The sequence below is a fragment of the Homalodisca vitripennis genome, chromosome 4, assembly GCF_021130785.1.
Source record: "Homalodisca vitripennis isolate AUS2020 chromosome 4, UT_GWSS_2.1, whole genome shotgun sequence".
Classification (NCBI taxonomy): domain Eukaryota; kingdom Metazoa; phylum Arthropoda; class Insecta; order Hemiptera; family Cicadellidae; genus Homalodisca; species Homalodisca vitripennis.
This window is the reverse complement of record NC_060210.1, coordinates 165,826,217-165,840,018: the sequence shown is the minus strand read 5'-3', so window position 1 is coordinate 165,840,018 and position 13,802 is coordinate 165,826,217. Positions and strand designations below refer to the sequence as shown.

General features: G+C 35.1%; 1 protein-coding gene across 3 annotated transcripts in view; it reads left to right on the top strand.

The window, feature by feature from the left end:
* The first annotated feature begins 207 nt into the window (after nucleotides 1-207).
* Nucleotides 208-13,802, top strand: part of LOC124360540 (protein trachealess) — a 278,070-nt gene continuing 264,475 nt past the window's right edge. For all 3 annotated transcript variants that reach the window (XM_046814252.1, XM_046814253.1, XM_046814251.1), the window contains exon 1: nucleotides 208-811. In XM_046814252.1, the coding sequence (XP_046670208.1) occupies nucleotides 630-811 (182 nt within the window). In that variant the 5' untranslated portion in view covers nucleotides 208-629. The remainder of the gene's footprint in view (nucleotides 812-13,802) is intronic.

The window sequence follows — 13,802 nt, the reverse complement described above, 5'->3', positions numbered from 1 at the left end:
TTTATAAGCGGCTATCAACGATACGGACAGTGTATACATAATAATTAATCGAGCATCGGAATAATGATTTTGTTTGGAGAGCAACAGTGTCCCCCCTCACAACTCAACGGTGGGCGTGAAGAGGGCGGTCGGGAGGGGGGCGGTTGTGTCACGTGACTACGCGGAATGGCGGGTTCTGGGCATGCGCGACCAGGCCCCTCCCCTCGTCCTCTCTAGCCGCCGGCAGTCGCCTGTCCCGCGCACTGAAGAACAGCTGGTCGCCGCCCGTCTCCTCGCCACGCGACGAACCACGTGACATATTCTCCTTGGACTTGCTTCAAACACTGATAGTAATTTATTTAAATTTAATCGTAGTCACGACCGTTGTAACCTTTAATTTAAATGTGTCTCCCTACCAAAGATCTTTATGTTTTTCGAAATGGAACAATTTAAAATTAAATTCCTGGAAGAGAGTCTGACAAGTGAATTGTCGAAGAACTATTGTGATTTTAAAATTTGTATTGTATAAAATAGTTGTGTAAAGAAACTTGTACGTAAAATAATTAAATTGACGGATGATGGGGCGAGAATGAAGCGATCGCAGAGTACACGCTGAGCCGAGGAGTGCAGTGATCTGTGTAGTGAAGTGCATGCTCGGAAGTGTCAACAGAAGATACGAACTGGATCACTCCGGGGGCTTCGCGTCATCCCCGTGGGCCGCTGTCCTGGGGCACCACCCCGGGGAGGGCCACGGGTACCCGCCCTCGCATCCGCATCCTTCAGCGCCCATGCCCATGGACCTCCATGTGCCTCAGGGCTTCCCGTACTACAGGTAGGACCATCTGTAGATAAATGTCAAATTTCTCTCCAACAACAACGGTATAAATAAAATGAACCCTTGAGTGATAAAAATTTAAAAGTCTGTATCACAATAAAAAAGTCCCGGCGGACCAAGTACTTTTTGTGATTCAATATTTATTGAAGATAAACAGTCAGTAATGGTTCTAAACCTTAGAGATTGGTAGCTTGGAACAGAAATATAAATGCAGAGTTTCATAGAATACTTTTACACAGTTATAGTTACAACTTTCATCTATGCAATAATTCTATGCTATCAACAAAACGCGATGTTCTTGTCCGATCTAAGGAATAATATTGAGAGATTTCGCTACACTACTTTATAATTCTTCAACTTTACTGCAGACCTGAATAAGAGCTTCTCAACATTTTCGGTTTGGCTAATACAGGATTAAATGGTTTTGAAAAAGTGTTCAATTCACAATTCAATGTGATCAATTTCTGTTAGGGTAAAATCACGAGATCAGCTTCACCCTGAACACCAAATACAAATTCAATACAATGAAAACTAGCAATTACATTTATTATGTGCATATTGAAAAGTGGAGTATGTAACAGAATATAATCACTTATTCCTTTTTAGACCAATGACGTCGGGTAGGTTCACTATTATCCTTAGGGTATAAATTGACAATAAGTAGAATATTACTTTAAAGACAACGATCTCACATTGCGATTCTACTTTTATTCTACGTTTTAGAATTCAATCTTATTATAGTAAAGATAAAACTATAACAAAGGGGTAATGCACTGTAAGATATGGATTTACTTTTGATATCTAAACAGGGAATTATTTGAAACAAACTATAAGATAACGTTTGTTGGCTCACTAATGACAGATTGGAGTCACAATGAGTTATGATTGCACAAGCAATTATCGATTATCCAGTTTGTTGAGTTTTAGCGGGAAGTAATCAGGACACCGAAGTTAATTTTGTTATCAAGAGTAGATTATATTGACACAAGTTTACGGAATCGTCCCAATCGTTTAAGGTACAATCCTTTAGGTACAACGTTTAGTTATAGCCTAAAACCTATAACTTAAAAACGCTTTATTTTGTATTTTTTAACTTCCGTAAAATGAAAGAAATTGCTTTTATATTTATACTTGTAGGTTTAGTAAATAAAAATATGTCAGCAAACACAAATCATGTTTTGTTTTTAATTATCTGACGTTTTCATCTTAGAATTGTTGAGCGATTCATAGTTTTACTGTAAAATAAAAACAAATATATCTGCTGAATATATACGTTTACTGATACAGTACTCTATTCTAATATGTAATATTTTAAAACATGACAGCGCATTTAAAATATTTTATCTTTAGAGACTGAGTAGTAAAAGTACCTGTTAATTTTCACTTCTACTGTTTCTTGAAGACGTTCTTCTGTTACTATCCACGAGCACGTATGTAAAATTCACACTACTTTCTGTAGAATGACATATTTTAGAAGACTTTAAACTTGATTATTTATCTTAACAAGATAAACCACGGAGAGTACTGTTGGTACTACTGCAACCAATATTCTAAAACTGTATTACATTAACATGACTACACAGGTAACAACACTCTCTCTGTGATGTCTTTTATCACCTTTCACCATTCAAGTCCTAATATACGTACTTGACGGCCGTCGTGGCATCTCACAAATAAATCAAACTTAAAAGAGCATAAAAATAATAATGGCAATAGTACAGAACAAAATTAATGTTATAACCGCTATGAGTTACTTGAATCCTTTAAATGACTTAAATCCATTTTCATCTTTAACCAATCAATGTTCGTATTAGACCTAAATACCAACACGGGCTTTGATCACGGTCACTACTTAATATAAACTCAGCAAAACATAAAGTAATGAATTTTTAGGAAATGGAATAATATTGCCCGACCACGACAGGATTTATTAAAGAATTAACAGATTTTTAATGAATAAAAATATAACTTTAATTTATTAACTTTATTGACTAACCAATTCCAGGAACCGCTGTCAGTTATGCTGACCGATTTTTACTAATTTAGTTATTCATTATTCTCACTTGTGTCTAATTGAAATTTATGAATGAATATTTTATGCATCTTCGCCTTTAAAAAATTTCCATTTAGTTTGTATTTGAGTAATTATTACAATATATGCATTTCTATCGTAAATATTGGTTACAATATGATTTATTCATTCAAATACTCTATTTAAGGCCTATCCTTATCGATAATAATAACTAACTTTTTCCGAGTACAGATTGAAGAGTTCTCATTAAACTCATTTATTACTAAGTGTAATTATTTGGAGATAAGTTTTACTGATACTTGTTAAAATAAAAATTCCTAAAACAAATTTAGGTCTTTATAACGTTTATTTTTCCTTTAGGACCTAACTCTGTATTATCGCTAGTTAATTACTACCAAGAAGTAATCGGCTCCACTAGTCTATCTTGATATTATTCTTGTTTGAATTTTACATCTTAGTGTTGTCATAATATAATGTATATATATGTTCAGAATCAATAAACATTAGGCTATATTATAGTGCTCTATTTAATATTGGTTTTGATTGTTGAATCATCTGTACATATTAGTAGCAATTATGTGCAATCAATTTTTGTACTTGTGATATAACATCTACTGGGCAACATGAACATAATATATTAGTTATTATATGCATTTCAATATAACAAACCAATACATTTATTTTGTACAAAATATTTTGCCTAAATCTTTAATCATCATGCTAGTGTTTAATATCTTTACTATAAATAAATAACAGAAAGCTTGTTAAGATAAATATGCAGTACTACAATGTCCTTACTGTTTCGTATGTGAATATAACTAAGTAGGCTACTCTATACACTACACGGCTACACTGTAGCCTATTCCCTACACTAAACTATAGAAACATTGACGGATTATTTTCAGGATGAGACAGTCTACTACCAAATGGTAAGGTGTTGAATTGAGCAGTTAAAATTCAGTTGCTGATCTTAAACTACGAGTTTAAAAATGTACACGTTGTAGCTTCGATACCTCGAAATAGTATGTAATAAATAAAATTAAACGTAAAGCTCCAACTATGACACAGGAAAGACTATGTTAGATTCTTATGTCTGTTGAGTGTCTTTTATATAAGACACGCAAGACAAGTTCGTGTCAAGGAGTGTTAACTTTGATTTCTTCTTTGTGTCAGCTGCTTATGAAATATCTAAATAAATACTATCCTACTTGTCTTACGAAGGCGGGAAAACACGCAAGTCGAGATCGGCTCTCGCGAACGTGTTAGGAATGTATCATAGTATTAGATGATGTTGTAACAACCCTTATACTATTAAATCCATAAAAATTATCTTTGTTGTAGATAAGAATCTGCAACAGCAATGACGGACGATTCGGTCATCTTAATTTTCGGTTTGTTAATATCTGTCAGTTGTTATCATTAGTGTTTATTGTCATAATGTAAAGTATCAACTAACAATTCAACTACGTAAAATACATTTAACAGAGTTAAAAATATTTTAAACTTGTAACTTTACTATTGCACTTATAAGCAATCAAAAGTGATAATTTATGAAACAAGTACATTGTTAATGCTGTGTATTATGTTGTCAAAAATGACATTTCTATCAGTTCTTAGGTTTGCGCGGTCGGTGTCATCACACAAACATGTAAATTTTCCGGTACACAGCGCATAACCAGTGAGTAACTCTATGACATTTCCGAAGAATTTTAGCCTTGCCGTGGAGAGAGATGTTAAACTGAAACTGAAGGTCTGCTGACTACAGATGGCACCCCACAGCGAGGATGAATATTTCAAGACTTTCACTGTGTAAGCGATTAATGGTCGCGATCAAGCCTAAATTTATGTTTGGCTTAATTGTGGTAATTAATTAAAGCTTGGGTTAACATAGTAACCTTACTCTTTACTAAAATTCAGTTGTGTACAGACTGAGGTTCTCTGGACTATTCACATATCTCAACTACATATCTAGTACGGCTAAGCACTCAGTGCTACAGTTTCACTGGTATACGTAGTAATTATACCTTTGCTGTCACGATTGAGAACATTTATAGTCGAAGTGGTTTGGGCATACTGCTGCTGATATAAGAACTTATTACTTATACAAGCTTTACATCTTGTGATTCTTGGTGATACAGGATCGAGGAAACCAAAGAGAGGACAGTAGCGTGGGAATATATATCGTATGCACATCATAGGCAGGCAGTCGCTGCTATCGGAGAAATAAAGCACACGATAAAGTGGTCTCGGTCTTTCCGACGGTACATTATAATGCGTTGATTACAGAAAAAGCGACAAAGAAGATTGGGGTAAAATGTTATCATATCAAGCATTGCTGGTGTTTTTAGAAGCATTAAGATGACATAGGTAATCGATTCCCGGTTATTTAAATAGCCTATATTTATATTTAATTCAAAACTCTTTAAAATACCATTCCTAAATAAAAATAATATAATTTAGCCATTACACGTTAAATTTTACAAATAGTAATTTTGGTCCATTTCGTAATCAGGGGTACAGAAAAATGGCTGAAGTAAAAATATGAAATGTGTCTGATGTATTGACATGTTATGTGTTAAGATCATTTATAAACCATATTTTCTTGAGTTATATAATTCAATAAAAACTTGCAGTTCCCTTGACGTAGGTATGTAGAAACTGTAAAACATGGACCGATAAGTTAAACTTATACTCAACCGTTTTTAACTTGTTTATACAATTGCTAAAAACGACTTTAAAAGTCTACAATTTCTTGTAATGTCTTCCTAGAATGTCTTCAGAAAATGCGTCTTAAAAGGCTGTAACTGTGAAAAAAAAATACTAACCGAATAGTAATAGCACCACCTTAATTGAATGTTCTTGGCCACATTTTTCACTCAACCATGAAGGCAACAAACACTATTTTTATAAAACTAATCTTTCTTATATAGGCGACAGAGCAGGGCTCGGAAGAAGATTAGAATGAAATTGAACTTTAATAAATGAATGACTTGATTTTACATCTCATATGTATGTAATACGTAGGTTATGTTGAGTACGTTATATTTATCTGGAATAAGATTCAGATAGAATTAAAAGCATTGGCTAAAACAAAATTTCTATCTGGACAATGCGGAAGTCTCTGAAGTTCTTGAACTAGAGATGCGATAGGAACTCCTATCTGCTTATTCAAACACACTATAATTGAAGGATCGTTAACTCATGTTTGTATAACCCCGAGTGATCTGAAATATTTTAATGATGTCTTTGATCACGAGGAACGTAAAATTGCCAAATTAGCTATGATGACTGTGTAGGCTAATGAATCATCAAATCGCTTTAGAACAATATATTCGTATTGTTGGTATTGATTCATAATACTTTGGTTACTTGATCTTCCGAACGCTATTTTTTGATGTTCCTTTCATCAGTTTCATCGTGTAGGTGTTAGATCTAATTCCCAAATGTGGCCTATAGTTTGATTTATCAGTAGCAATTGTAGTTGTGCCAAATATGATGAATGAATTGGGCAGAACGTTTGAATGTTTACGTATATGCCAAATTATCCTATCTCTACACTCTCGAAAAGTAATTTTAAAAAGATTCTTGAGTGACTAAAAATATAACTGAAATCTTACAATGGTTGGTATGTCCATCGAATATTTTCTCTTTCTAACAAGTGCCAAACCGTCATAGAACTCTTTCTTGTCTATTTAGGAACCGGGTTTCATGTCAAGTTTAAAGTCCATACAAGTGAAATCCTTTTTAGAAATATCTTACTACATGATACATCCACAGTTTTCTTTAATTTTTTTAGGTTTCATCGCAGTGTTCGAACAATACATGTTCCGATGACCTAGGCAAGGTAGGCCTACTATAACGGAAGAGTACGCTGAAATCAAGTCATCCGACTTTCAACATTGACTGTGTAGATGTCGCTGGTCGCTGTCAGATATCGTGAGGACAGACAGACAGACGTACAGAAATATAACTGTCCAGCCCCTCGAATGATAGGCACCACTAACGCTCAGCCAATTAGTTATTATAGACTACGGAGATGTCCAGAGCTTACGGAACATGAACAGATTGCACATCTGTCTAGTGCACAGTGATGCAGTTAGCCTAACTTCGGAACTGTGCATAAAACCAGGTGTTATACCTTTTATAAGCTATAACGATAGCAAATGTCCGAAATCCTGTTATCCTTTCAAACTATCCATATATATATATATATATATATATATATATATATATATATATATATATATATATATATATTATATATATATATAGATCATGTTTATCGCATATATTATTTATTATACGGTGAAATAGACGAACAATTCTTTGTTATATACAATACGTACATCCAATGTACCTCTGTTATCTAAGTTTAATTCTGCCCTGTATTAAATATTTTTTGCTTAAAACTCCAGCAACCTCTGGTCGCTAGTTGCAGTTATCAGGCTGTTTTTCATAATAGACGGCAAGCTGAATATATTCTGGAGATGTTTAAACGGGTCGGTGTGATTTAACAACCTATGCCATGTAAAACTCATATAATTGTCATCTTGCTTGTCACCTTTGTAGTGTGAACTAGTGATAGCTTCTCTCAAATTCAAAGCACTATTTCGTTCCAATTTATAGTTTTTAATTCTCTAAATGACTCTTTGTAAAAAGGAAATACCTCTTAATAGAATGGACGCTAAACCACTGGACAAAGTAAAATTCTGCATAATTAGTAATGGACATCCAAAAGTTAAAGAATTGAAAATACTATGCGATTAACACTATGATTAGCCTGTATACACAGATGACCCCATTTAGACTGAAATGTACATATTTAAAATTTCTTTAAAATTGTTAATAGCGTATTATTTGTATAGTGTATACTTTTACTATAGTTTTGAATGTAAAACAAATTTACTTTACAACCTGTATGAAATTTCACTGTTAGCTGTTAATCCACGAGGCTACTGATGCTTAACCGTCCATGTTAGAGTGAGATTCTTTCAATTTACGAGGGTAATGAATTACTGTTTAGAACAATTTACCTTGGAAGCGTTCCTTTAACATGTGTCCTGCAGACGGTGTAGTGAAGGTTGGCTTCAACAGGACTTAGTTGAGGAATGAAAGCTCTCCCGTGTGCACTAAACCATGTTTAGCGACAACTCGCCAAGGTTAACTTTGCCCTTGTGGGGTTTAAATTACTTTTTAACTCTCGCTATGGTAAACATTCAAGAATAAACATAATCAGAGGTTATCAGGTTTTTGAGAAACCGTATTTGCACACAGGAAACGAACACGGTTCATCGTCTGGACTGAACTCATTGTTGTACGTACTTCGTAAACATATATAGGAAACATACTTCCTTTTAATATAGGAAAACCCCGTAGTTTCTACAAAAACATCAAATTAGTTGTCCTGCAGAATGCAATAATGTGAAATACTAGCCTTTTCAGGAGCTAATATAAAAATTAATTTCATCTAAAAATAAAAAAATAAGTAAAAACCTGTAGTAGAAGTTGTTTTTCTATCCAAATTATATGTCTACTTTTTTGTTCAAATGGTATAACAATGGGTTAATGGGTTAATGATATTGCCGTAAATACATACATAACCTATTATCAGCCTTTTTAAAATTATACAATTGTTTTCCAAACATTGTTTACGTGTAAAATTTTAAACTTATGTACTTTGTTGAAAAGGATAAGATCTCTATTTCAAATTCAAAAATAAGCAGCTCATTAATTGTACAAAAGAATAGTAAATTTATTTTAAGTAAAGCTTTAAATAAATAGTAACTAAATAGTAAATAAAAAGTAACACAACCTTAAAACTGGACAAACTAGAATTATACATAAACTGTATGAAGTAATATTACTTCTACATTATATCTATTCCAAGTTTATACATATAGAAACGTTTGTTCATACTAGCTAAGATTAGTTCATCTTAAAATATTGAATAACTTTTTTTTAATAACAAACAAGAGATAGTAACAAGAGAACACAGTTAATTGTGATGTTGGTTACAAAAATATTTTGTATTTGTAACTCACTCATAAGAAATTATTACCGTATACAAAATCTATCTCCAAATCATTAATTCTATTTTATATCTAATTAAAATGTTCATAAAATTTTCAAGACACTATTTTTTAGAGGTAAATCCTGTTAGTAATTAAAAAGATTTTAAGTGATAAATCATGAGGACACTTTATGCAGCAGAAATTAATTAAAACCCCATTAAGGAAATTAAAAAAAAACTGTTATCTGATTTTCACCACCGTAATCACGTTCAACTACTATCCAAGTTTCTACTATCCAAGTTTCTCCGTTCAATGTAATTAAGTAGATATAAATACATTAAATTCAAGATAGATTGCATAGAGATAGTGATAGTACACTAGCGCAAGACTTCCTAAGAAATAATGTTTTAATCGAATGCCCCGTTTTGAAATCAAAACAAAGAAAGAGACAGGTTTTCCAGCTGAGACGCGGTACAATGCATTTTCCCCCAGGGTGTTGTTTTTCAGGGGAGCTAACTTATTCACTGGGCCTCGGGCTCACTTGGTTTGTGAAAAATTATTCAGCTGATAAATCAGACGCATTCTTGGGAGCTTCGATATAAAAACAGGATGGGAACACATAGCAGATCCCTGTATTATACGCGTGTATGTGTAGTTTACAGGGTATGGAGGAATTAATGACTAGTATGGTGCTAGCAAACTACTGATAATGACAGCTGAATTCATTTACTTAATAATTAAAATACCTATCCTACAAAACATGGAACTGCTGTGTTGATGTGGATTAGTTAAAAAAAAAATACTATGAAAAAGAAACTTAACGACACAGCAGTCTAAAATATTTCTAGTCACATGTCAAACTGCTCCCCATTAATTAAAAATCAATTACGATTGATTTTCGCTTTTTAGTATATAAAAATTAATTGCAATATGATATGTTTCTTAGTTTTTGTTACTATTTCATTGTAATTAAAATAAGAACATATTCAAATTCCTGTAACAGTATACATTAGGGATGTTACAGTTGAACAGTCAAAATATAATTTAATAAATAAAAAAACTGCAATATGTTAGATTTCTTGACTTTGTATCACAAATAAGTTAAGAACACATTCAAAATCCTGTAAATGTATACATTAGGGATGTTAAAGTTGAACAGCCGAAATTGAATTTAATGAATGAAAAATTGCAATATGTTATATTTTGTGACTTTCTATCACACATAAGTTAAGAACACATTCAAAATCCTGTAAATGTATACATTAGGGATGTTAAAGTTGAACAGTCAAAATTGAATTTAATGAATGAAAAATTGCAATATGTTATATTTTGTGACTTTGTATCACACATAAGTTAAGAACACATTCAAAATCCTGTGAGCAATAATTTAACGATGTTCATTTACTTCCATATGAAATTAGAGGAGCTCGTAAGTTAAACATAACGATGGCGTGGGCCGTGCGAGTTAGACCGTGACAAAGCGGAGGGTCGTCTCTGTGTATTATGGATATTGAAGCTCTGACTGTCCATAGCGCTGCGACCATTAGCCATGGTCGTAATCACACCGCAGTGACGTCACCAGGCGAGTTCGATTTCTGGTGAAGACGATTAAAATATGGACTGACATATCGCAATATATCTATTTGCTGAATTCCATGAGTATTGGGGATTTGTTTATTTATAACTCTGCAATCAATTCCTATACCGCTCTAAATCCAGAGCAAATTCAAGTTCTGTGAAATATGTTGCTTTCACAGGAATGCCAAGATATCAAGACTGGTTTGTATCTTCAGAGCCGACTCTGCTTTATTTTATCCATTATAGGGTATATTTTAGTTTTAATATATAGTTAATGCACATCTAAACCATGTTTAGTTGTTTAATATTGGTTATTATAATCGTTTTAATTGTTGTTCATTTTTTGTAGTTTAACTATTCAAAATGTAAGAAATTTTTAAGAAAAAAGCTGTTGGATAAGTATAAATAAAACAGGTTCCATTACTCTACGACCAAAGTTTTTGAAATATAACGTTCTTCTTATACGGTAAAGTCAAGGTCGTTTCACTACAGCCGGCCTTTAGATCTTTTGCTTAAACACAAACTCGTACATGAAAAATGATGATGAATTATTACTATTATTCCTGGATGGCTTAAGGCTCTCGACCGGTGGTCTTGACTGTGATCGTGGTTCAGTAGACAGAGAGACATCGTTCACTATACAATTACCTACCACACTAACATCGGAGATGTAAAACCTTTAAACGATATAGATACAGGGCAAAACACTCAGCTTATTTATCAAGGGTCCGGCAGGCCTTATTAAAATCTTGTCGTTGTCCGACCGTCTGGTTTTGCGATAACTCTTCCAATGGAAGAGTATTCCATATATGTACCCGTTTGTCTGTTTGCCCGTCTTTGCGATAACTCTTCCAATGGAAGGGTATTCCATATATGTACCTGTTTGTCTGTTTGCCCGTCTTTGCGATAACTCTTCCAATGGAAGGGTATTCCATATATGTACTTTGTCTGTTTGCCCGTCTTTGCGATAACTCTTCCAATGGAAGGGTATTCCATATATGTACCTGTTTGTCTGTTTGCCCGTCTTTGCGATAACTCTTCCAATGGAAGGGTATTCCATATATTTACCCGTTTGTCTGTTTGCCCGTCTTTGCGATAACTCTTCCAATGGAAGGGTATTCCATATATGTACCTGTTTGTCTGTTTGCCCGTCTTTGCGATAACTCTTCCAATGGAAGGGTATTCCATATATGTACCCGTTTGTCTGTTTGCCCGTCTTTGCGATAACTCTTCCAATGGAAGGGTATTCCATATATGTACCGTTTGTCTGTTTGCCCGTCTTTGCGATAACTCTTCCAATGGAAGGGTATTCCATATATGTACCCGTTTGTCTGTTTGCCCGTCTTTGCGATAACTCTTAATAGAAAGGTCTTAGAGATCTGAATTCTTGTACACAGGATTTCTTAGTCCAAGAAAGAACCCTCTTGGTTTTGATGTCAAACAGTCGAAGGGTAGCCCATATACGTGATTGGAGGGTGCTACAGATTTAAAACTTGGGGCCAATGTAGAACTCTACAGATTTTTGTGTAAAAAGTCAAAGACCAGTCGGCCGCCTGCTTATCTGTCTGTGAGCTACCTCTTTCATTACATTCTGTCGTAACGGTGTATTATCTAATAGAATCATGCTGTGCATATGTGGGCAAATGAGATCACGCTGAACTGTGTCAAGCATTGCACCGAAAGAATGTTGAATATGGAAAACCACAATTTAGAAAAATCCGAAACAAACTCAAACAAAATGCTAGAATACGTCCGCGTTTCCGGTTATCATTGAATACTGTGATTACACTCATATTTCGTTGCACAATATCGCGGTCGGTAGGCATTTTCGACGAAACTGGTCCAAAGACCGATTCTATGTCTCAGCTGCACCACTCGGCATCGCTAAACTTTACCGGCGACCTCTCTTACCTCTCGGCCGTCCTATCCAGACAGTGAGAGCCCTAATGAGCTTTTCTGTTGTTCATTTAAGGAACCTCTTGGAATAATTTTACCGGCAATCTTGACGAGAATATACATCTTATTCAACTCGTCACAATAAATCATTTAAGAACGACTCAATAAAAAACCTAAAACTAAACAGAAGCCTGCATTTGTTTATGTAAGTGTATCTATCCTTTAAATGGGGATGTATGTGGCGCAGTAGTTTTTTTTCTAAACCTCACAGTTATGTCTAGTGGTTTTTGTCTCAGTACAATACCAGTTATTATTAAATGGACAACAGTGAGCTATTGTTGCTGTAAATTTTTCAAAGTTGAACATTTGTGTTAACCAACATCTTCTGCATTTACGGGACAATTCTTTCCATCTAATCTTTATTTTGACTATAACTTTTTTGTAACTGTGTGAGGTACAATTTGAATGTTGTACCTCACACACAGTTCGTGTAGTTTTCCACTGTTAAAATCAAAACAAAAAATATCGTTTTCTTTATCATTGTCAGAAGGCTGATTGCAATAAACATTATAGAGACAATAATATAACACTGACGATATTCAAGACTACAGTCAGGTTAGTGAGTGAGTAGCTCCTGGCTGAGGTATGCGCTGTACTGCGGTCACTCTACTCTACACTGACCAGCCTGTCTTATTAGGCCCGGCAGTTTAATCGATTACTGCCGAGTTAAACGTTCCCATGGCCGCCGCCCCACAAAAACCAGATAATCAATTTTCATTATCATCCAGCGTGGACGAATATTATAGAAACAGTGAAGTCACGGTTAGCACTTTCGCTGCCGATCCGTGCCGCTCGCGGCTCTGGGGTTCGTAGCCTGCAGCTGGCCCAACAGCTCATCCCGCGTCTTATCATCCAGCGTGGACGAATATTATAGAAACAGTGAAGTCACGGTTAGCACTTTCGCTGCCGATCCGTGCCGCTCGCGGCTCTGGGGCTCGTAGCCTGCAGTTGGCCCAACAGCTCATCCCGCGTCTTATCATCCAGCGTGGACGAATATTAAAGAAACAGTGAAGTCACGGTTAGAACTTTCGCTGCCGATCCATGCTGCTCGCGGCTCTGGGGCTCGTAGCCTGCAGCTGGCCCAACAGCTCATCCCGCGTCGCTGTCAACCCGTCCCGCTTGCAGGCGATAATCGAGAGTCCTACCCACTTTCCTGCTTAGCTGTATTTAGCTGTTTCTCGGGCCTACGTACTGACACAGAACAATTACGCTGTCCTTTCTCAGAGATGTATAATCAGATGTTCGATTCTGAGATGCACATGCCAAGTTTTTCTCTTGTTCCGGCCCGCCAAGTTGTGGTAAAGTTAGTTACATCTCCCATATATATTAGCATTACGTCGGTGAAGACTTCGTGGTCAAGTCAGGACTAACGAAAGTGGATGATATTGATTTATCAATAAAGACTCCTACA